At 40.3% G+C, this 25,169-nt stretch overlaps 2 protein-coding genes across 3 annotated transcripts in view; one reads left to right on the top strand and one right to left on the bottom strand.

The window, feature by feature from the left end:
• med17 (mediator complex subunit 17) overlaps positions 1-25,169 on the top strand; it is a 167,454-nt gene that overhangs the window by 16,233 nt on the left and 126,052 nt on the right. The gene's annotated exons all lie outside the window — the stretch shown is intronic.
• Positions 50-9,853, bottom strand: vstm5 (V-set and transmembrane domain containing 5). Of its 2 annotated transcripts, XR_013933144.1 has the most exons (5): positions 9,531-9,853; positions 7,133-7,459; positions 4,239-4,382; positions 843-2,926; positions 50-635 (listed from the first exon to the last, which is right to left on the bottom strand). XR_013933144.1 is itself a non-coding variant. In XM_080428205.1 (4 exons), exons 1-4 carry the CDS (start codon positions 9,613-9,615, stop codon positions 2,886-2,888), a joined length of 597 nt encoding a protein of 198 aa, XP_080284331.1. In that variant the 5' UTR covers positions 9,616-9,853; the 3' UTR covers positions 833-2,885. The 2 variants fall into 2 exon arrangements, 1 of the variants encoding a protein (XP_080284331.1); XM_080428205.1 differs by lacking the exon at positions 50-635 and having other exon boundaries at positions 833-2,926.

Here is a 25,169-nt window from a genome sequence, read left to right as displayed (position 1 = left end):
AACCCGGACTGGATCGGCGGATCCGGATCCAGATCTTCAAATAGTAAAATCAACAGGAAGTTGACATTTTTATTAAAAAAACAAACAGTACTGGGTTTGGTGATGCTCTATATTGTCTGAATCAGCTATGCTTGGGTTCATTTATGTGCTAAAAGGGTGACTTTGAGAGCTGTTTTACCGTACAATGTAAGTCAATGAGGAGCATATTTTGAATTATCAATTTCTAATCAATGGAGCAATTATTTTTGATTTCTTGCCCACCTTTGGAGTTACATCATGGCAAGGTAACTACACAACCCAAACCTCTACTAAAGTGGTCTTACCCTTTAAACGCATGTTGCTATATCAGTGGTTCTCAAACCTTTTTCATGTCAAGGACCTCCCAAAATGTATGATGTATGTATTTGTCTGCGGATTCCCCCCCATCTCAAAATAGGTTGTTCCAGGGACCCCCAGAAGCAAAGATTTGAGTTTGAAATGTATATATGATATATATTCAAAGATTTGCAAGATCTACAAGCTCCTAGTGCCGCGCTATGAGCTTGTAGATCTGCTATTTTTGAATAGCCAAAGAAACCTAAAAATGACCACGAACGATGCGTTCCCGGGCTTAAAAGGGTTAAAGGGATACTTCACTCTCGGGCCGGGGACACATTTAAAAAAAATATTAAAAATAAATGAAAAAAGTTATGGAAAATTCATGGCCCCCTCACACATTAGTAGGACACTGCGTGTCGTGAGGGGGCCATGAATTTTCCATAACTTTTTTCATTTATTTTTAATATTTTTTTTAAATGTGTCCCCGGCCCGAGAGTGAAGTATCCCTTTAAGTGGTCAAATACTGCTACAAACTGAATCCTCAGACTCCTGAGATAATGTGATAACACATGATCCATGTAAACATGGAACTGGTAACTCCTTGTAAGAATCTAGAGACGCAACACATGGACACTGTAGAATTCAGATGTTCTTTTCACTCCCGTTTGCAGTGCTAGAAATAATAACATGTGAAACTTGTCTGCAGGTTCCATTCAGATTGCGTGTGCTGATTTATGGTTCATGTTGTGATTCGTCATGTGACCCTCTTCACACCCTTGAAAGGTTCTCTGCGACAACCTCCCCACCCACTGGACTTTTGGAATGCTGCCAAGTACATGCATAACTCATGTGTAGCCTTCACAACAGAAACAATAATAAAACTGGCATATCCACTGGACGGCAGGTGCAGGACCAACAGTGGAAATGTATAAGAAAGAAATAATAAAGTCTGCACACAGTCATTTTAAAAGAAGCTCCCAGTCAAGGCTTTATTAACGTTTTGATACGAGGTCGTATTTTAAAATTACAGTGTGCAGACTTTATTATTTCTTATAGCCTTCACAATCCCCCCCCCCAGCTCACCCTTTACTGTTGTGAAATCAACGTGTATCTGAACCGAATGATGCTGCGTTTCTGTTGATCTAAATTCATAAAAGATGACTTTTCAGTTTATTTTGTTTTTCAAGATATAAGGGTAACACTTTATTTTCACAATGTCCTTATCTCAGTGGACCCACCTGCTTCAATTCAACTATGGGAAAAAACAGTACAGTATACAAAGAGATCTTATGTACTCAACGAATATCTCTCTTAATTGTCTTGCAATCATTGTGTAACGACACAATGTAAGCGCATGTACTGACATAGCCCTACTTGTAACCTCACCCATCGCCCGATTTTGGGACGTGAGCTCCGGGAATCCGGAAAGGTCGGGCGATGGGTGAGGTTCCAGTTGAGGCTAGTTACTGACAGTATTATGTGTGTGTATCTAGAATATCTTTCTGTAGGTTTATATTACAGTGTAGTTCAATCCATTAAGACCGGGAACGCATCTGTGTCATTTTAAGATTTATTTGGCTATTCAAAAATAGCAGATATGCAAGAGTGCCGCGCTACGAGCTTGTAGATCTGCTTCATTTTTGGAAAAATCGTGAAGATTTGTGAAAAACCTTTACAAATGTCTTACAAATATGTATTCCAAGATTTGCACAAAATGTTCAAGACTTTTCAAAAATGGCAGATGTACAAGCTCGTACCGCGCTATGAGCTTGTAGATCTGCTATTTTTGAACGGCCAAAGTATAACATAATGGTTATAGCTCAAATCTAAAATGACACAGATGCGTTCCCGGATTGAATGGGTTAAAAACACTCAGATGAGGCCAATGTGAATTAGTGTTATCCACGTTCAGACAAGGTTCTCACCTCTTCCCTCTTTGTGCAGTTTATCCATTCAAAACCTTTTGTTTACTCTCAATCTAATGATTAATAATCGTCTCTGTCGGGTTAGAGACCTCATTATGTCCAAAAATAGCAACTTTTGATGCTTTTGTGTGACGCTGTAGTATGATCAAGTAGGGCATTCATTTACGAAAAAAACAAACCGTTTCAGAGGTTTCTGTCCCGACGGCAACGATATACTGTACATATGAAGACTAGTTATTATTACCAGCTGTATTGTTTAGTTTTTTTATGTGTATCTTATTTCAGCTTGGATGATGGTTTAATAGAGGAAGATGGTGGCAAAAAAAATTACAAACCTCATATTGCCTTGAAAATAAATATGTAGTTTTTTACTCGGCGTCATGATTGATTCTATACTGTACATTCAATGCAGTGGCATCAGCAGTGGTGTGCATTCATTCAGTATATCCACAGTGAAGTGTAAACATGCAGTGTAAAGGCAACTTGGCACGGAAGATTGCCCAGAGTTGACAGTCCTTAAATTTTCTCAAGACGTGCTGCTTATTGTGTCGTTATGTTAAAACAATCATTCCATATGGTAGACGGTGGCAGGTTGGTAGAACAAGTCTTGAGCGTTTGTACGCAGGTGCGGTCTGCTGTCCATCAACGAAGCTGACGAAGCTGCAGCTCAGTTTTGTCGTTTTCTGCAGATGAGAGATGATTACATTATGTCACTATGTTTAACTTACTACTTTCAGTGGTGGCAAAAGTAAAATGAAATGTGTTCCCGGTCTTAAAGGGTTAAACTGGCCTATTCACTGGAAAGCATTTCAGGAAACGTATTACAATAGGCTCTATGCACAGCAGCCATATTGGAAAGAATTTGGGCCTCTGCCTTACTTCCTTCACTGGGTTTTACCAATGATACTATTAAGGCTCTGTTCCATTTAGTGTAGCACAGTGGACCCCCATAACTCTGAGAGTGTACAAAATCTACAAATGGAACCAAATGGACCCGTAACCCAGAGTTACACACCCGTAAAGGGCCATTTGAAACCCCCTCAAGGAACCATGAGGGTCCCTGGAGCACACTTTGAGACCCACTGGTCAGCAGAGTGTTTCCAGTGAGCCAACATGCACAATATCAGCACCCTGACTCTGTTTGACAAGAATGGAACAGAGCCTTCATTAGTGTCATTGGTAACACCTGTGCAGGAAGTATGGAAGAGGCCCAATTTCTTTCCAATATGGCTGCTGTGCATAGAGCCTACTAGTAGTAGATAGACACATACTTATACAATACTCATACTCACAGTATTTGCACCCTACACAGTATATCGCAAACACCAAATTATAACTAAGCTGAACAAGACATTTGTTAGAGGGTCACTCAGTTCTGCTTATCTTTAATACTGTACATCAGTGGTTCTCAAACTTTTTCATGTCAAGGACCCCTAAAACGATGCTGTTTTTTCCGCCTGCGGACCCCATGTCTCAAAAAATATTTTTGTGACAGGGTTTTTAAAAAATAGCAGATATAGGCGTGGGCCGCGGCGTGGCGGTCCAGACACCCTGCAATGGCAGTCCTACAGTGTGTCGTTCGAGTCCCGATCCCGACGACCTTTGCTGCGTGTCACTCCCCATCTCTCTCTCCCCATTTCCTGTCAGTCTACTGTCCTATCATTAACCCATTAAGACTCGAGGCGATTCTTAAAAATGTTTTCTAAATCCTAACAGTTTTTTTTTTAAATTAATAAATAAAATGATTTAAAGATTTTTCAAAAATAGCAGATATACAAGCTCATAGCGCGGCACTCGGTGCCGCGCTATGAGCTTGTATATCTGCTATTTTTGAATAGTCAAAGAAATCTAAAGTGACACAAAGAAAACTTTTTTTTTTAAATAGCAGATATACAAGCTCAAGCCCAAAGTATAAAATATGGTTAAAGTGGTCCAAGGACCCCTGGGGGTCCCCGGACCCCACTTTGAGAGCCAATGCTGTACATCTTACATTACCTTGCATGCGTTGCCTGCGTCTCGATGCTTTGATCCTCCCGTAGGCCTTGTTTAGGAGCCACATGGTGAGCATGAGGATGACTGCCATACCGGCCATCACCACAGCAGACACAGTCAGGTACTGGAGGTCCTCGTAGAGAACCTCTGCGGGGAATAGACAGGAATAATATAGAAGAATAATTCACAGTAAATGTACACATTAAAGGGATAGTTCACCCCAAAAAAAAAAGGAGACTTTTTTTGTTTTTGTCGCATTCCTAAGCCAATAGTTTGATGACCAGTAGACAAAGCGTGAAAAAAAGAAAAGGGTCCGCACACCGTCTTAATGCTCCCGGCAAATTTAATGAATAGAGCGGTCAGACAAAGCGTTGCATCGCTTGTAGATCGGCTATTTTACATTTTAGTACTTTTACTTTTGATACTTTAAGTATATTTTGATGCCAATACTTTTGTACTTTTACTCAAGTAACATTTTGAACACAGGCCTTTTAACAGAGTATTTTTTTATTGTGGTATTGCTATCTTATAAGCAATCTTATAATACTTATTATACATTGAATACTATATTGAATACATTGAAATCTACATATTGTTCCAAGATAATATTATTATAGTTAGGAGTGCAAATGTCAAAGCTAACACCCAGATAATGCTGTTAGAATTGTGATAATTTGAGCAGAAAAAGACATAAAAAAATAAATAAAAAGAAAATGATTAAAAACTATTGGACATGAGCAGGTAAAAAAAAAAGTAGTACAATCTTTGCTTCTGGGGGGTTTTACAAATGTCTTCTAACATTCCTAACATTTCTTTTTTTAAACTTATGTTGCTATAATATCAGTGGTTCTCAAACTTTTTTCATGTCAAGGACCACCAAAATGATATCAAAATATGTTGTTCCAGGGACCTCCAGAAGCAAATATTTTAGTTACAAAATAATGTGATTTGCACACATTTTCACGATTTTCTTTCAAAAATAGCAGTCATACAAGCATGATACAACTATGAGCTTGTATATCTGCTATTTTTGAATAGCCGAAATCTAAAAATAACACAGCAGGCCCGGAATTTCGTCATTTTTGTAAAACAAGATTTTAGTCCATTGAAAGAATTAATTGATTTTAAATTGAATATGTAGACCAGTAATATTCAACTGGTGGCCTGCGGGCCAAATCCGGCCCCAGTAGAGCTTTCTTGTGGCCCCTGGAACACATTCTATATTCCAATTTAAAAATAAATGTACAAAATTATTATTAGGTGGTTGGTTGTACAGGATGACCATTTTGAATGTTTTTCATAACCGTTAACCAAAGCTTGTTTATGGTTAATCAACCATCAACCGATAAGAATAAAATGTAGGCTATTATTTAGAATGGAGGAATGTTAGTGATTCACTCAGGGTCCTAAATTAAAACCCACCAGTACTGCATTTGCTGTCAAGACTGCTGCAAGAACCCAAATGTGGGTAAATGTAATCTTTGGTGAGTAAATCTCCCATAAGAAAATAGAGCTCACTTCATATGTACTCAAGTAAAGTATCTGGTGTTAAATTGTATTAAGTATCAAAAGTAAAAGTACAAGTATCACAAGTAAAAGTATAATGACCTTTTCATAGTACAAACAAAACAGCCAGAAATGTTGCCTACTTCTACTACTTCTCACTACTTTCAGAATATTGTAGCTTTCAAGTAGTTCAGCAATTTCTTTTTCCACCATGTAGCTGGCTTGGCAACATCGCTACATTTCAGCGGCGCATCAACATACAAGAGCACAACAGATGAGTTCTGAGTGCAGTTCATCTATCACAAACCATCATTTGTATCTATTTCGGGGTCTTGAGTGGATGTTGTCCATTTACACCAAAGAAATAATTCACTTGGATTTTGTCATCTTCTCCATCTTCATTGACGTCAAACACATCATAAGAGCTTGTGCTTTTATCAACCGGGTGCTTGAACCAAAAACCTTTCATTCATACGAACATGTAAACACTTCACCTTGCCAGCCTGCCTCTAATACTCTTACCGCACAGACACTTCCATGCCAATGACCCGGCCGTGAACAGAACACACTGACATATCTACTTCCTATTTCCGTAATATCAAAATCTAAGCCTGTGCACTATAAAGGACTGGCACAGAAATTATCCTATCAAACATCAAAATGCATGAATGCAGTATTAAGCAGGCCCTAATAAGTTACCATATTGGACATATATGTCCATTGTTGTGTCCTATCACACAACAAACGGTGAAACGGTTAACCATGAACATTTCTGTGCACGGCCTTGTGGCCCCCGACTTCAATTCATTTCACTATTGTGGCCCCCTGCCTAATCTAGTTGAATACCCCTGATGTAGACTATCTGCAGTGAAATAAATACATTATGGTATTTACAATCTGATCCATGCTCAGCCCTGTACCAATCAAAGTTACTGGATTGGTTTAAAGATGGAGACTGAGGGGAGTTAATAATTCAGAATCTCAACAAAAGACACTGGTGTCTACATGACAAGAAGAAACACTGGTGTCTACATATTGACAAGAAAGAGACACTGGTGTCTACATGACAAGAAAGACACACTGGTGTCTACATGACAAGAAAGAGACACTGGTGTCTACATATTGACAAGAAAGACACACTGGTGTCTACATATTGACAAGAAAGAGAAAGAGGAGAAAGTGATACAGTCAGCTGGGGCATTAAGGCCACTGTGGTCTCAGGGCATGCCATTTTTTTTAGGGGCACAAGGCCAAACTGAGGGGCAACGACGGCCATGGCCTTCGTGGCCTCCCTGAAATCCCTGCCCTGGTTCCCGGTCTTAATGGGTTAAATGAGCACATTGAGACATAATTACTGTTTAGGTTGACGGTGCAAACCAAGATGAACTCACCGTTCACTTTGAGGACGAACCCAGCATCCTTGCTGCTACCTGCTGTCTCTGTGACGGTCAGCACGTAGAAGCCAGCGTCCTGCAGCCTCAGGTCTGACAGAGCCATGGATCCATTGATGTAAGTGTGTACTCTGTCCGTATAGTCCATGGTTATGTTGGTGTACACCCCGGGCATCCAGGTCCCGATGCCCCGGCTCACCAGCCCGGACATAAAGGTCCACCGTATGGTGGGGATCCCACGGCACGTCACTTCCACCGAGAAAAGCACGTCCTCCTGTATGGACCTGGAGAGGCTCCTCTGTGGGGCGTGGATGGAGATGGCTCCAACTGGAGGAGGAGGACATGAGGGGGTGGAGGGGGGGGGGGGGCAGGTTAAAGGAGTAGTTCACCCCAAAAATGACTTATTTTCTATCAATTACACACCCCATGAAGCCTTGAGTGTCTCCTATGACTCTCCTTTGAGACATCTTTCCGCCGGTCATGAAACTATTGTCTTAGGAATGCGACAAAAACTAAAAGGACTCTTATGAATTCAAGGCTTCATGGGGTGTGTAATTGAAAATAACTATTTTTTTGGGGGGTGAACTACTCCTTTAATGTATCTATGACTAATAATTGTATGTTATTGTTATTCACCCTGTTCTGGAAGTCTGAAGTACAAATGTGTCACTTCCTATAATGCTGCTATTGTAGATTGTAGATTTTTAAGTTTGGGTCCTTGAACTGAAATGTTTGGGAACCACTGTTCTATATAGAACAGGTTCATCCTGACATAGTGGTTTGATGTGTTGTCTTCTTTGTACAATAATAATAATAGTTGGTCATAGGCGGAGTAGGAACCTGCCCAACATGCAGACAAGGTTTCCAAGTTGAGCAATGCTTGTGGTTTTGAGCACGTGTTTTCAGTTGCTTTTCCATTTTAACACCTTGCTCAAGAGTTAAGCAACACATTATTCCAGACAGTTCAACTGGAGGTGTGTTTATTTGATGAGACAGTGGCTAAAGAATTCCACCTGAGAATACCAACACGAACAGAAAGAAGGTCAGGAAACGGTAGCTCGGTCTCTTGGTGTAACAACAGACAGTGTAAAGATTAACCATCCTGCTTTGTGTGTTAATCGTTTTCAGGTCAGAATCTCCCCCCTGAGAAAATGTTGAGGTTGCATAATTCTATCAGCGGTATGTACTATGTTTGTAGACCTACGCCTGTCACATTCTCTATTTGAGCTTTCAAAGAAAGCCTCAGTGTTGGAAAAAGTACTCTAATGTTTTACTTGAGTAAAAGTATCAATGCTGCAATGTAGAAATACTACTGTTACAAATAAATAAAGAATATATTTATTTTTTTAGTAAAAGTACAAGAGTATCGGTATCAAAATGTAATTAAAGTACCAAAAGTAGAAGGTACTCATTATGCAGAATGTATGTATGTTTTGTAATAATAATAAAAATCCACAAATAACTAGTAACTAAAGTTGTCAAATAATTGTAGTGGAGTAAAAGTCTAATATTTGCCTCTGAGGTGCAATGGAGTAGAAGTAAAGGTAGGCTTACTGCAAATATGAAATACTCCAGTAAAGTAAAAAAAAATACCTCAAAATTATACCTAAGTACAGTACTTGAGTATATGTACGTTACACCACTGGCACTCCTCTCCATAGGCATTCACTGAGCAAACATAGGCAAGGCCTAAAGCTCACAACACCAGTCATAGAAACCAATACATACATGCTGTATAATAGGCCTACAATAAAGGTCATTCAGATCACTGAAATTGTTTGGTGAGATGTGTGCTCCGTTGTACAATGGTGTCATATACGCTGACAATAGCAGATCTACAAGCTCAAAACAATATAGTATAAATTGAGGCTTAAATGGTTTCGTTCTTTCGTCTGAAGATAACTACTGTAGGCTATAGATTCATCATATATAGACAATATAGTTAGAGAAATACATCGTCAACCGTGACCTGCGGGCAGTGGTGTAAAGTAACTAAGTGCATTTACTCAAGTACTGTACTTAAGTACAGTTGTGAGGTATTTTTTACTTTACTTGAGTATTTCCAATTTTCTGTACTTTTACTTCTACTCCACTACATCTCAGAGGCAAATATTGTACTTTCATTCCACAAAAATTATTTGACATTTTTGAATAATTTTTATACATGTCACACATTTGAAAACTTGTGAAATGGGACATTCTGCATAATTGGTACTTCCTACTTTTGGTACTTTAAGTACATTTTCATACCAATACTTTTGTACTTTTTACTCAAGTATATTTTGAATTCCGGGCTTTTACTTGTAACAGAGTAATTCTACATTGCGGTATTGATACTTTTACTTAGGTAAAACATGTGAGTACTTTTCCCACCACTGCCTGTGGGATACATACATACCTTGATGGCACACAGTCACACATAATGTGATGCTGAGAAACAACAGGGTGACATCCGGCGTACACAGGACCTTGAGAAGCCACATCAGAGTCCCAGACCCATCGGTCAATACACCGTTACAGGGTTAACTCCATACAGTCCTGAACGTTCCATAATTATGTCCTTCTTCCTGCCATAAAGCTTCTTTCCCCTCCTCTCCAGTTCCCAATTCTTATTCCTTGTCGTCTTATGTTTTCCTACTGCATGTTAGTCCCAGACAGTGTGTATGAATGTGTGAAATGTAATGCCACTCCTTCTGTTGAGGAATCTGTGTGTGTTTGTCATAGAAACCCCTGGATGAGATATTATTCCCCTCCCTCTGGCCTTTATAGCTTCATGCTGGTTGGGCTGACACACACACACACACACACACATAAACCTGCCTGTCAGTGCAGCCAGCACACACACACACACACACACACACCTGTCAGACAGGTTCAGCAGGAGATTATACAGAGCAAACACACACTCACTCACTGGTGTAAAGTAACTAAGTACATTTACTCAAGTACTGTACTTATAAGTAAAAAAATATTTTTACTGGAGTTTTTACTTTACTGGAGTATTTCCAATTGTCTAATACTTTCACTTATACTCCACTACATCTCAGAGGCAATTATTGTACTTTTACTTCACTACAATTATTTGAACACTTTAGTTACTTTGCAGATATAAATGATTACATTACATGAAAACATACATTAACCACTTTAACCCTATATTATAGGCCGATCTACAAGCTCACAACGCGTTGCATCGTGACACATTGTGAGCTTGTAGATCTGCTATTTTCAAACATTTTAGTACTTTTACTTTTGGAACTTTAAGTACATTTGGATACCAATACTTTTGTACTTTTACTCAAGTAAATTTTGAACTCTGGACTTTTACTTTTGTACTTCTACATTGCAGTATTGATACTTTTACTTAAGTAAAACGTTTGAGTACTTTTTCCACCACTGCAAGCACACCACTGCATGCACGCAGGCACGCACGCACACACACACACACACACACACACACACACACACACACACACACACACACACACACACACACACACACACACACACACACACACACACACACACACACACACACACACACACACACACACACACACACACACACACACACACACACACACACAAAGAGTGTGCACACACAAGCACTGGTGGAGAGAGAAAAAAATGGCTGAGGAAAACAGAACTACTTTTCCTATACACCCATCGCTCTCTCTCTCGCGCTCTCTCTCTCTCTCTCTCTCTCTCTCTCTCTCTCTCTCTCTCGATCAACAATGAAAATGTGGAGGACATGATGAAATCCTCCTTCTGCCTTGCTATGATGCCAACACACTTTTACAAAAAAGAAATGTTTCAAATGGCATGACGTCCTCAGATGATCTTTTATCTATGCACATCTCTTCTCTCAGGTTGCTTCCCACAGGCCCTAAAAACTGTTCTATCAAGTCACACTTAATAAACAGAATAATTTAGACAAGCCACTAATGAACAGTTCCGGTAGGACGAGACACAAAGAGTATCCTTTGAATCTCCTATACCGGATACATAGCATCTTTCCGCCGGTCATCAAATTATTGGCTTTAATAGGGATGCGACAAAAATAAAAGTACAGACAGTGGCAGCATTTCAGTCATATAGTAGGCCTATTAATAGCTCTCACTCAGTGCTGACATGGTCAAACACAACATCTTACTAGACAGACTGGACATTTGGTGGGACTTTCTGGCATACTAAACTGGTTTGAATCATATATAGGTATGCTTTGTCTAATTGCACATCTGATAGTAATCATTGCTACAGAGCGTTTGTTCGGTCACAGGGGTCTCTCCAGCTCCACTCAGATTACACATCTGAGTGGACAAAAATGACATGCACGCAGACAGTGGTGTAAAGAAAGTACATTTACTCAAGTACTGTAGCCTACTTAAGTAAAATTTTGAGGCATTTTTTACTTTACTGAGTATTTCCAATTTTCAGTACTTTTGCTTCTACTCCACTACATCTCAGAGGAAAATATTGTACTTTTACTCCACACAATTATTTGAAAACTTTAGTTACTAGTTACTTTGCAGATATAAATGACTATATTATAAACATACATTACCCACTTTAGCCCAATTTTATACATGTTCTTTTTTTTTTGTAACCCATTTTTTCACCCGGTGCCAATTTCCTAAGTGATCCTGGGCGCTACACCCGCCCTACACCAGCACTACACCAGTCCCCCACAGTAGGGAGGCCAGGGCCGAGCTCATGCTTCCTTCAGGCATGAGAGCCAACTGACCTTCTTGTCACCTGACAGGGGGGAGTTTCCCTGGTTGGACGTAGCGCGTGGAAGGAACACGTTATTCCAACCAGTTCCCTTCCCCTCCATCAGGCGCCCCGGCTGTCATGGGGGAGGCGGTATAGCGACCAGGATTACTACATGTTTTTGTGAGGGTATTAACTACCCTAGGAGACACGGGGAGAACATGCAAACTCCACACAGAGTAGGCCCTTTCGCCAACCCCACCTAGGGTATGGGCGCTGATGACGCGGAGGAGAAGACACGCCCCCAGCGCCCACAGCGTCCCCGGCGGGAATCGAACCCAGGACCTTCTAGCTGTGAGGCGACAGCGCTACCGACTGCGCCACCGTGCCCCTTTTTACATGTTCAGTAATAAAGAGCTGGAGAGACATGGAGACTCCTTATACATGTTCAGTAAAAGGAGTCTCCATGTCTCTCCAGCTCTTTATTAAACAGAAAATGCATTTTCAACAAGTTTAAAGAGCTGGAGAGACCCCTAGCAAACACTCTGTAGCAATGATTACTATCAGAATATAGTACTTTAACATTTTTAACAAACCCCCCCCCCATCACTTACCCTACCTTTAAATAACCATATTATATGGTAAATATAAACAGACACAACAGATGTGATCAAAACAGATGAAAACGATTTATAGACAATAATTAGCTTCTCAGTAGAAACATTTGTTTATGTTAGCTGTAATCAACGTCCCAAGCTTTTCAAGTAAGTACAGATGTCAGAGTTGGAGATGGTTGACTGGATGAGGCTTCCAATATGTCCCTGAACAACGAGCCTAGAAGAGAAACGAAACGAATATAAACACAACAGCACCACCAGGTGGAACTTCAGAGTAAGCGCAGCCTTCATCCTTGTGGTGGATGAGAATGTAGCAGACAGGATGGTTCAGCTTTATATACAGTAGCTCAGCACAAGCTCATGAATATTTAATTTTGTACCAACGTCTATCAGTGTTTGTGCGTAGTTTCTGCTGCTCTGCGTTCCTCCAATAGGCTTCATAGTAGGGGCGGTTAGTGACACGATAGTTCACTTTGTGATACAAGTGCCAAATTTTCCACAAGGTTTCTTCTGGACCTACTTTTTCACAAAAGCCCGTTAGCCACCCAAAAAAAAAACAATATGGCTGCCATTTTCCAAAATGGCTGCCGGCGAAAGACATGCTATGTGGTTTTTGACCTGGATTGTGATTGGATAATCCCATTTTGATTATTTTGGCAACAGAATATAGTTTTGACCCCCCCCCACCCTCTCCCCCCGTTAGCCAAGCAAAAAAAAACAATATGGCTGCCATTTTCCAAAATGGCTGCCGGCGAAAGACATTTTATGTGGTTTTTGACCTGGTTTGAAATTATTTTGGCATCAGAATATAGTTTTGACTCCCCCCCGCCCCCTCCCCCCGTTAGCCAAGCAAAAAAAAAACAATATGGCTGCCATTTTCCAAAATGGCTGCCGGCGAAAGATTTTTTTTTTACCTGGATTGTGATTGGATAATCCAAATGTTTTCTGAGGGTGTACTGTAAAAAGGTTGCGCAGAATGCACCACTGAGCTAAGGGACTAACAGTACACAGGTGGAGAAATAAAACGAATCACAAGGTAACGAGACAAGACAGGAAACGTTACGACAAAATAAAACAAACACAACAGTAAAGTAAAAACTAAGTAACCACTTAAAACAGGACAAACTAACACATTACAAAACAGTATTGTACTGTTATTGTACAGCACTGCTTACTCTACTGTGCTGTTCTGTTATTGTACAGCATAGTACTGTATTGTACAGTACTGTACTGTATTGCTATTGTACAGCACAGTACTGTACTGTACTGTGCTGTACTGTATTGTATTGTTATTGAACAGCACTGTACTGTATTGTTGTTGGTTACCAGTTCACGATTTAGTGAAGAATCTAGGCCCTGAAAAATCCATTGCCATCCTTTTCTTTCACGCTTTCACTGGATGTGAGGTCGTGTCAGCCTTTCGTGGGAAAAGGCAAAAAGACAGAAACCCGGTAAGTGTGGCCTGAAGTGTCTCATGTCTTCCAGAAGCTCAGTCAATACCAACCAGTAACAGTGCATGACAAGAACAGCACTGGTGATGGGGTTGATGATGCACATTTTTACCTGTTTGCATGGAAGCCGAGGTCCTATGATGCCATTCCACCTACAAGGGCATCTCTTGCACATCATGTGAAGCATGCCACTTATCAAGTTGCCCGTGTCTGAAGCCAGGCAACTCTATGTCAAATGCATACAGAGAGCCCTGCAGCTGGGGATGGCGAGCAGAGGATGACATTTGGCAAGTAGCGTGGATGACACTCTACCAATTGCCCAGATGTGTGAACAACTGACAAAATGCCAGTGCAAGACTGAATGTCGTGGTAGATGCAAGTGCTACCGCTTTGGCCTTCAGTGCACACAGCTGAGTGCCTGCAAATGTGACGATTAGAACAATTTGTGATCCAGACATGGGGGGGGGGGGAACTCATATGTTGATACCAAAATAATCAAAATCCAGTCACAATCCAGGTCAAAATACACATAAAATGTCTTTCCCCAGCAGCCATTTTAGAAAGTGGCAGCCATATTGTTTTTTGTTTGCGTGGCTAACGGGGGGAGGGGGCGGGGGGACTCAAAACCATATTCTGATGCCAAAAAAAAATCAAAAATGGATAATCCAATCACAATCCAGGTCAAAATACACATAAAAAGCATTTTGCCTGAAGCCATTTTGGAAAATGGCAGCCATATTGGTTTTTTTTCCGCGTAGCTAACGGGGGGAGGGGGCGGGGGGAGTCAAAACTATATGTTGATACCAAAATAATCAAAATCCAATCACAATCCAGGTCAAAATACACATAAAATGTCTTTCGAAAAAGCTGCCACGTAGTCCATGGCTCTTCAATAGGGGGTCCGGGACCCCCAGGGGGGTCCTCAGAGTTACAACAGGGGGTTTGGGATCCTTTTAGGGGTCCTCAGAGTTACCACAGCGGAGCAGCAAGTTATAATAGGTCAATGTGAAAAGGGTGCCATTTCTTCTTAGGCCTTTCACGGCAATGGGACACTGTATTCATGATTTGAGGCATTTTGAGACATTTTCCAAAAATGTGTTTTGCTAAATTAGACCTGCTGGTGGCGCTATAACATGCCAATGTGAAAAGGGTGGCATTTCTTCCTCGGCCTAGTGGGAATGTGCGTGCAAAATTTCACGGAAATCGCACACTGCGTTCATGATTTGAGGCATTTTGTTCAAAACGGACCAATCCTGCAAACTTTGGAAGCCAGTGTTAGCCAATTAGGATGGAATATGAAATATCGGACACATCCGTCTTGATCACATGACTGTAGGGATACTGTGTATTGATTTACACGATTTACATGAATCTGAAGGAGTAATAGCAAAAAAGGTGTTTTGCAAAAGTCATGTCATGGGTATCACAGCACAGGAGGTGTATAATTCAGTACACAAGCTATCTAACAACAAAGCAAGTGGCCTTGATGGTATTGATGCTGAGCACCTGAAATATGCCAGTGTGAGAACTCTCCTCACATTATGTTTTACTGATTTTATGTGTCATGGCATGCTTCCTGATTCTATGCTTTCTGTTCTATTAGTACCTGTTATTAAGGACAAGACTGGGAGAAATTAGCAGTCTAGATAATTACAGACCCATAGCATTGGCAAGTATAGTGTCTAAAGTGATGGAAATGATCCTGTTGGACAAAATATATGAGTACATTCACTCCACAGATAATCAGTTTGGCTTTAAACCTTAAGCATGGCACTGACCTCTGCATTTATGCGCTAAAGGAAATAGTAGAAAAATATAGAGGGCAAAACTCATCAGTCCTTATGTCCTTTATTGATGCGTCAAGAGCTTTGGATTCAATCAATCACTGTAAGCTTTTTTACTTAGTTAAGCCAAAGAGGGGTGCCTGGGAACATAGTTTGGATTTTAGCCTACTGGTATACCAACCAGACTATGAAAGTTAAGTGGGGATAGTTTATCTCTCCCTTTTCGAGTCACTAATGGGGTCAGGCAGGGGGGAATTTTGTCCCTTATTCTTTTTAATGTATACATGGATGATCTGTCTAAGCAGTTAAATGCCTTTAACACTGGCTGTATGCTGGGTGATAATCTAGTGAATCATTTGATGTATGCGGATGACCTGGTGCTACTGAGCCCAAGTAGCACTGGTCTCCAGCTAGCTTATGCACTGTGTATGGCATTGCAAATCATGTATAATGCCAGTAAGTAAGAAAGTAAGAGTGTTAATCTGTAGAACTAAAGAGGACAAGGGTCAAGTATATCCTGATTTTAAACTTTCTTTTAATGTTCTCAATGTCTGTAGTAAGGTCAAGTATCTCTGCCATTTTATTACAGACTGTAGTGCACCGAGTATCCTGGTGGCGCTATAACAGGCCAATCTGAAAAATGTGTTGCAAAGGTTCGGCTTTGGCTTCCAGGGAGTTTGTGTGCACAGTTTGGCAGTGACAGGGCCAACGGTGCCGGAGATTAGCCGCTGGCAGACAGACACGGACGGACAGGGTGCAAAACGTAGTCTCGGCCATGCCTTTCGGCCTGGCGGAGAAAATAATTAGCTCCTCTGGTGCAATACATTTATTGTGCATTGTCCCTTTACCAAATAAACAAGCAAATAAAAGAAAAACAATCATTAAACAGAAATTACCCCTGGCTCAGATTATGGGAAACAGCAAAATATGTTACCAGTTGGTGGAAAAAGTACTCAAATGTTTTACTATCAATACTGCAGTGTAGAAATACTCTGTTACAAGTAAAAGTCGGGTAATCAAAATTTACTTGAGAAAAAGTACAAAAGTATTGGCATCAAAATATACTTAAAGTACCAAAAATAAATACTCATTGTGCAGAATGTCCCGTTTCACAAGTTCAAAATGTATTAAAAATATTTTGAAAATAGCAGATCTTGCAGATTGTCTATTTTCAAATGGTCGAAATGTATGTAGGGCTGAAGTGGTTAATGTATGTCTTGTGATAATAATCTAAATCAGCAAAGTAACTTGTCAAATAATTGTAGTGGAATAAAAGTACAATATTTGCCTCTGAGATGTAGTGGAGTAGAAGTAAAAGTATTGGTAATGGGGAAATACTCCAGTAAAGTAATAATTCCTCAAAAGTGTACTTAAGTACAGACAGTACTTGAGTAAATGTACTTAGCTACTTTACACCACTGCATATTACCGTAGTTATGCAGACAACACACAAATGTACAGTACCACCAGGGGGGACTATGGTCCACTGAACAAATAAACAATGGGATGTGCCAGAATGTTCCTCTTGTGCTACATGAACCAGACTTATCAGGTCGTCTGAGATAGGTCTGCTTTCTATACCCAGAGTCAGTGCTAAATGTGGAGAATCGTTTACTTTTTACACACCGGATATCCAGTGGTGGAAAAAGTACTCAAATGTTTTACTTAAGTTAAAAGTATCAATACTGCAATGTAGAAATACTCTGTTACAAGTAAAAGTCCGGAATTCAAAATGTACTTGAGTAAAAGTACAAAAGTATTGGCATCTAAATATACTTAAAGTACCAAAAGTGAAAGTACTAAAATGTTTGAAAATAGCAGATTTACAAGCTCACAACGGGTCGCATCGCGGCGCGTTGTGAGCTTGTAGGTCTGCTATTTTCAAATAGCCTATGTATAAAATAGGGCTAAAGGGGTTAATGTATGTTTTATAATATAATAATTTATATCTGCAAAGTAACTAGTGACTCAAGTTTTCAAATAATTATAGTAAAGTAAATAATATATAGTAAGAGTAAAAGTACAATATTTTCCTCTGAGATGTACTGGAGTAGAAGTAAAAGTACTGAAAACAATAAAGTAAAAATACCTCAAACTGTTACTTAAGTACAATAATTGAGTAAATGTACTTAGTTACTTTACACCACTGTGGATATCTGGAACAACTCTCAGTTCCTTTAGATTTAATAAAATACCTTTCTGTTTCCCATGGCCTTTTACTTAACAATTGATTGTAGTTTTCCGTTTTATTTAAACGTTCTTCATTAAAATGTCCTTTTTTAATCTCAAGGCTTAATGGTTTGTTTGTTTTAACACATTGAATTGCCTTGTTGTTGAAATGTAGCCTGGTAAACCATCCCGGTCGCGGAATTCACATTTCATTTTCATTCAGGTTTAACAGGCTAGTTGAAATGGGTCACCAGAGATTTCGACCCAGGACGATTCGACCCGGACCATTCGACCCGCTTTCGACCCGCTTGGACCTGACATTTCGACCCGGACCGCGAGAGAGAGAGACAGAGAGAGACAGAGAGAGAGAGAGACAGAGACGTAATAATAATAATATGTACATTGAGTTACCAAACAATCATTATTTGTCTGTCAGGGTGAAACAAGCCCAAAGGCTTTCAAGCACAGCCATTGAGATAAAGTATAGTTTTGGACCATGACGGAGGCGCGCCGAATCAGCAGACCTTGAGGCCAAGGAGTCGCTTCCGAGCGCCTCCAGGCGCGAGTGCCCGCGACGACCGGCCGATGGTCTGCTATTCGACTAAGCGCCGTCCGAGTTATGTACCAATAGGCACAGAATCGTAAATAATATTGGTGGGGACTGCGTTACACAAACGCAGCACACTCCCAAAGCTGGCGCCGCCGGCAGCTCCGCGGAGCTGTAAGGCATACATTATTATTTCATTTAGAAAAGAAGGTTTACAAAAAAACTTCTTTAAAAAAAGTATGCAACTGGGGGAGCATGCTTACAATATTTACTCTTAAATATACTCAGGACCTCACCGTCACCTTGTACCTTCAGGACCTCACCACCGTCACCTTGTACTCTACTACCCTAGGGGTTACACAGATAATTCGACCCGGTAAATTTGGGTCGAGCTGACTCAAATTCGCGGCTGGGCGAATTGTCCTGGGTCGAAATCTCTGGTGACCGTTGAAATGTACAATAAGAATAAACTTGCCTCACCTTATAGCCCACTTTTTAGTTTGCCGTCACAAAAAAAAAATCATTTTTGGACACATTTAGCTTATTAGTTCTGAGTGCACTGAAACAAAACCTGTGTTACTGGGTTTTTTGAGTGCTTAAAGTGCTCATTTTCATGGCTGTTGTCAGTATTCAAACAATTAACTCTAATTAATAATCATACTGTATTGGGTACAATCAAGACTAGCAGGGAACAATATTTCTGGGTCATTGCTGCAAATGTTGGCCTGATCTATCATGCAGTTTATATTTATAATGTTACGTCACTTATTGTTTTATTAATGCAAGGAAAGAAGATCCTATTTGCATAGTTATTCTTAGACATTGAAGCTGGAAATATCTAGACATTGAAGCTGGAAATATAATGAAATCTAAAATGTTCCCATAACTAACCTTTGTCTTTGATTAAATTAAATCAATAGGACCAAGTGATTTATTTGTAAGGAACGGTTTGAATCTTCCCTAAAGTCTTGTTGAATTTAATAACTAATAGAACATTGTATTACACATGAGGACTTTTAAATTTGTGCATTATCATTATTATTTAAATACAATTTAACTCACACATGGTACTTGTAACTGGATAAAATATTTGAATCATAATCATAATCATAATCATAATAATGACTTATAGTGCAGAGGCCATTAATAGAAAATGAATCCCTTTTCAGGGATTATAAATTGCCCTCATGGTTTAGGGTAGTTCCCTGAATGAGCGTATAGTAGACTACATTTTAAAGTCTGCTGTTGCTTGTAATTCTTAATATGTGTTGAAGGGCCATTGTTTACCACTACCCACAACCTTTTATTTTATTTATGGAAACAGGTTTCATCTGCACAATTAATGCATGCCTGCAACAGACTACTGTCAAATTGAATTCAGGTAACTAATTATCACAGATGAATGTAACTATGGAGTTGAATGGCAAGAATTATCCCTGGGCGCAACGATTGCCAAGATCATTAGCCAGTCTCTGCTTTTGAGGGAGTGACTTAGCAATAGGTCAAATATAATATTAAACTTAAAGTTCACAAGATAAGACCCATACGCCAATATTTTCCTTTCCTTGATAATGCAGTGCAGGGGAATGCACCCACGTACAAAAAAGGTGCAGAATAATAATTACAAAAATATAGCTGCAAGCAGTAATAAGTGGTTTCGAGAGAGAGAGAGAGAGAGAGAGAGAGAGAGAGAGAGAGAGAGAGAGAGAGAGAGAGAGAGAGAGAGAGAGAGAGAGAGAGAGAGAGAGAGAGGCAGTGACAGAGAGAGAGAGAGAGAGAGAGAGAGAGAGAGAGAGAGAGAGAGAGAGAGAGAGAGAGAGAGAGAGAGAGAGAGAGAGAGAGAGAGAGAGGCAGTGACAGAGAGAGAGAGAGAGAGAGAGAGAGAGAGAGAGAGAGAGGGCAGAGAGAGAGAGGCAGTGAGAGGCAGAGAGAGAGAGAGGCAGTGACAGAGAGGCAGTGAGAGGCAGTGAGAGGCAGTGACAGAGAGAGTGAGAGAGAGTGAGTGAGTGAGTGAGTGAGTGAGTGAGAGTGAGAGAGAGAGAGAGAGAGAGAGAGAGTGAGAGAGAGAGAGAGAGAGAGAGAGAGAGAGAGAGGCAGTGAGAGGCAGTGACAGAGAGAGTGAGAGAGAGTGAGAGAGAGAGAGTGAGAGAGAGAGAGAGAGGCAGTGAGAGGCAGTGACAGAGAGAGTGAGAGAGAGTGAGAGAGAGAGAGAGAGAGAGAGAGAGAGAGAGAGAGAGGAGAGAGAGAGAGAGAGAGAGAGAGAGAGAGAGAGAGAGAGAGAGAGAGAGGCAGTTAGAGAGAGAGAGAGAGAGAAGAAGTGAACATGCATTAATTAACTAAGTCATTGTATGTAAAGGATAAGGATAATTCCTTTAACAGGTCCGTTCATGAAAGTCCTTGCGGTCTTGTTTCCAATGAGGGCCTGTGAGCAATTAGGGGTTAAGAGTCTTGCTCAGGGGACACATTTCATTTCATCGACACATTTGCTGGCCTGGCCTGGAATCGTACCTGGGGCAACCAGGGCCTCTGGCTCCCTAGGCGGGCCTCACTAACCACTCAGCTATGGCCGCAGTACGGACTGAGCCATTGGATAGACAGAATTGGATTTCATGTGTGGTAAGTTATCATACAGCATGGGTTGCTTATTATATACATACAAGCTCATAACTGCATATGAGTAATCTGGTTCCCTGGTGTATAGAGCATTGTTACAGGTATAGACAAATGTGTTTGTTAATGTTGCTACCCTTTAAATGGCCATGGCCAATAGCGTGGCATTGGGCGCTTAAAGTTAAATATTTGAAAAACTAAACATTATTTCAAAGAAAAAGCCACCAGGCCACTAATGAGTTGTGAGTGAAGACAGGTGTGATTGGTGATGAGTGAGAGCATGTGAGAGGGGTGGATCCAATCCAAGGGAATAGAGAAGAAGTGAACATGCATTAATTAACAAAGTCATGATTTTTGTTCAGTAAATTATATTTGGACTGGTTAAATTGGGGTTTGAACCAGGGACCTACAGACTTGCGGGTAGACAGTGTAAAGGATAAGGATAATTCCTTTAACAGGTCTGTTCATGAAAGTCTTTGCGGTCTTGTTTCCAATGAGGGCCTGTGAGCAATTAGGGGTTAAGAGTCTTGCTCAGGGACAAATTTCATTTCATTGACACATTTCCTGGCCTTACCTGGGGCAACCAGGGCCTCTGGCTCCCTAGGCGGGCTCACTAACCACTCAGCTATGGCCGCAGTACTGACTGAACCATTGGATAGACAGAATTCGATTTCATATGTGGTAAGTTATCATACAGCATGGGTTGCTTATTATATACATACAAGCTCATAACACGTCACATTGTAGATCGGCTGTATGTGGTTACTGTAGGTGTTGTATTAATAATTACATCTGCAAAGTAACAAGTAACTAAAGCTGTCATCTGCTGTAATTGTAGTAGAGTAGAAGTAACAAAAATGGAAAGTAAAGTAAAAGTACCTAAAAATTGTACTGTGCATTGTAAGCACTGGCATTGGTACTTGAGTAAATGTACATAGTTACTTTTCACCACCATTGAGGAGCCAATGACTGACAGGCTAGGTATCACCAGGTGCACTGATTGCTAGAGTGCAGAGGAACATGGGTTGATATTAATGGTCTTTACTCAAAATGTATATATCACACAGCTTAGATTTTTTGATTAAATCGGAGAGTGATGTAAAAAAAATCTGTAGTGTAAAAGTTGCACGTTCATGCAATGTCAATGTATAAAGTTTCTTGTGTCTGGGTAGCTCAGTTGGAAGAGCTCTTGACTATGGACCGCAAGGTCATGGGATCGAATCCTGGCAAAAGCAACACTGTTTCGCTAACTACTGTAGATCACTGGTTCACAAAACATTTACCAATAAAGTTTTTTTTTGTCTCCTCGGAATGGAAACTAGTGAAAATAGTCGATCTACAAGCTCACAACACGTTGCTATCTGAAAAATTGTGAGATTGTAGATCGGCTATTTTCACAAGAAAGTATGTCATACATAAAAAACAACTACTCTCAAAAAAGCATTTCATGTTATTGTTTAAAAATTGCACATGTCTGAATTAACAGGGTCATGTTTTGTACAATGCAATTTAAATGTAAACTGTAATGAGTGGGGTTTGAACCGGAGACCGTCGGCACATGAGGCTCACACTCTACTGATCAAGCTATTCAATCCACAGCCTCAGACAGTGAGAAAGGAGAATCCAACAAAACAAAAGGGCAAATGAAGTACGTCATACATTGAAAAAAACTACTTTCAAATAAGTTATCTTTAACAATTGCACATGTATTCATTGATACAGTCATGTTGTGTGCAATGCAATTATAATGAAGTCTACATGAGGTGGGATTCGAACCGGCAACTCCTAGTTTCAAGGCAGATGATTAAGCCATTGGACCAACAGACCTGAACTGGTGAAAAGGGAGATGACACACTTTCACGCAAATTACTCAGAAATCCTGGGTTTAAATGTTTTTCAAACTGCTCAAAATTGCAGACAATCTAAGGGCGGAGCTTACTGGTCAAAGTGATAGATGTGTTCCTCATGAGTCAAGGCACATGTGTAAGCAGGTTTAATGGCTGTCGGCCAAACGAGGCATGACTTTTGCCTGTTTAAAGTCTGCATTTTCAAAAAATTGCTATAGTGCCCCCTTTGACCAATTGGAGTAAGATTGGTTTCAGTGATACTTGGAATGACCCTCTACATTATTGCAAACAAATGTGAGTCTGCATGAACGTGTTGGGGCAGACGAATAATTGTCATAAAACTGCAATATTAATTGGCTCATAAAAGCTTAATGTTTTCACTTAGAAAAAATCCAAACCATGTTTTTGTCAGCATAGGTCCAAAGTTCATGTGTAAAACGTTTCGTGCAGATTGCTCAAAGATCCCAGAAAGCTATAGATTTTTACTGTTTTTTATATAATTCAAAATGGTGGGAGATCTAAAGGTCAGAGGTCAAAAGGCTGTAGGTCAAACAGGGCATGAGTTGTACCTGTTCAAAATTGGCATATTTCAATTGAGTGCTACAGCGCCACCCTTTGGCCAATGGTTGTGAGTTTCGGGTCTTCGCCGTTTGGCATAGCCCTCTACCATATTGCCGAGTTTCGTAAAAAGCGACCACGCAGTTGGGCCAGAACTGAAAAAACGGCGGAAGAAAGCCTACAATCTCAATAAGGCTTCGAGCCTGATAGGCCTCGAAACCTTAAAAATAGTTTTACACACACACACACACACACACACACACACACACACACACACACACACACACACACACACACACACACAGTGTGTATATATATATATATCATATATATATATATATATATATATATATATATATATATATATACTATATATAAGCTCAGAATGCGCCGAGTATATATATATATATATATATATATATAGTGAAAGAGGAAGGATGGTATGTATATCTGCACACAGTTTCGCTTCCTTCCCAGGTGAAATTAATAGTAGGCTTGAACGTTTCAACCTATACGTAAACATTCTTTTCTGTTTTCTTTCATGTCCTTGATAAGACACAGATTGAGTGGGTGCCTAGTTGATTGAGTGCAGCCGAGTTCATGTTTTCCTTTATGCAGACTGTCGTGTCGAGAAGTACTATAATAAAGTTGAGAGTGACTTAGCGTGGGAGACACAAAGTGTTCTGGATTAATTTTTTGATTGGGAGACATGGTACCAGGACAATCATGGTATCATCACTGGACACCATCAATAGATGCTGATTAAATGTGATAATATTTTCAGTTTGTGCCATCATCCCTCTTACACAACTGTCATTACAGAATGGAAGTTGTTTACTGCCGTTGTCTCATATTACTCTCAGTGATGGAAACTCAGTGATGTCAGCATCAGCTGATCGTTGTACCAAGCCAAATCTCCATCACAACCATATTCCCGTAACCACATGAGGAACGCCCTCATGGATACTATGTCCTTACTGTGACATTATCTATTGTATTATAGTCCTGCAGCAGGGGAATGTGATCTTACTGGTTAGACCGGCCTGTGTTTAGTTCTCATCATTTCCCGGAGACTGGGTTATTTGAAATAAACCTTTTCACTCCAAGGACTACACAAATTCTCAGATATAATTAAATGGTAAATGGTGCATTTATATATCGCTTTTATCCAAAGTTCTTTACATAGATTGTGCATTGCATTCACCCATTCACACATGCAGTCACGCACCGATGGCGGAGGAAACCATGCAAGGCACCAACCTGCTCACCGGGAGCAATTAGGGGCTCAGTGTCTTGCTCAAGGACACTTCTACACTAACTCTGGCGGTTGCCACTCCGGCCGCTCTACCGGTCACTCTACCCCTGAGCCACTGCCACCCCATTAAATTAACTACTATACAAAAATCACATATAGCCTATAATATTTTAAAGCAGGGCAGTGTGGTGGGTACAGAGAAAGAGCATCGGATCAGCAGGATGTTTATTGGTTCAATCCTGACAACTGCTAATATGTGTCCTTTTACCACTTAAACCATATATACTTCATTGACCGGAGTCACCCAGGGTTCTATACTAGGCCCCCTCCTTTTTATTAATGTCTTCGCTAAAAATAGGCGACTATATATCTGGCAAAAATAGATCTGCAACGAATTGCAACTCGGCGCATTCTGAGCTTGAGGATCTGCTATTTTCGCCGAATGTTTGTCCCCGAATAGGGACGCCATGGTTCATATAGTTACTCACC

The sequence above is a fragment of the Gymnoscopelus braueri genome (genome assembly GCF_963280865.1).
Source record: "Gymnoscopelus braueri genome assembly, chromosome: 5".
Taxonomy (NCBI): domain Eukaryota; kingdom Metazoa; phylum Chordata; class Actinopteri; order Myctophiformes; family Myctophidae; genus Gymnoscopelus; species Gymnoscopelus braueri.
The sequence above is the reverse complement of the archived record's forward strand: the minus strand, read 5'-3'. Positions and strand labels throughout refer to the sequence as shown.

Excerpts from the sequence above, each read along its gene's own strand:
- vstm5 (XM_080428205.1), bottom strand. The coding sequence starts at position 9,615 with ATGTGGCTTCTCAAGGTCCTGTGTACGCCGGATGTCACCCTGTTGTTT. Across the intron at positions 7,460-9,530 it reads TGTGACTGTGTGCCATCAAG|TTGGAGCCATCTCCATCCAC; the intron begins GTATGTATGTAT and ends CTCCTCCTCCAG. Across the intron at positions 4,383-7,132 it reads GTTCGTCCTCAAAGTGAACG|AGGTTCTCTACGAGGACCTC; the intron begins GTGAGTTCATCT and ends TATTCCCCGCAG.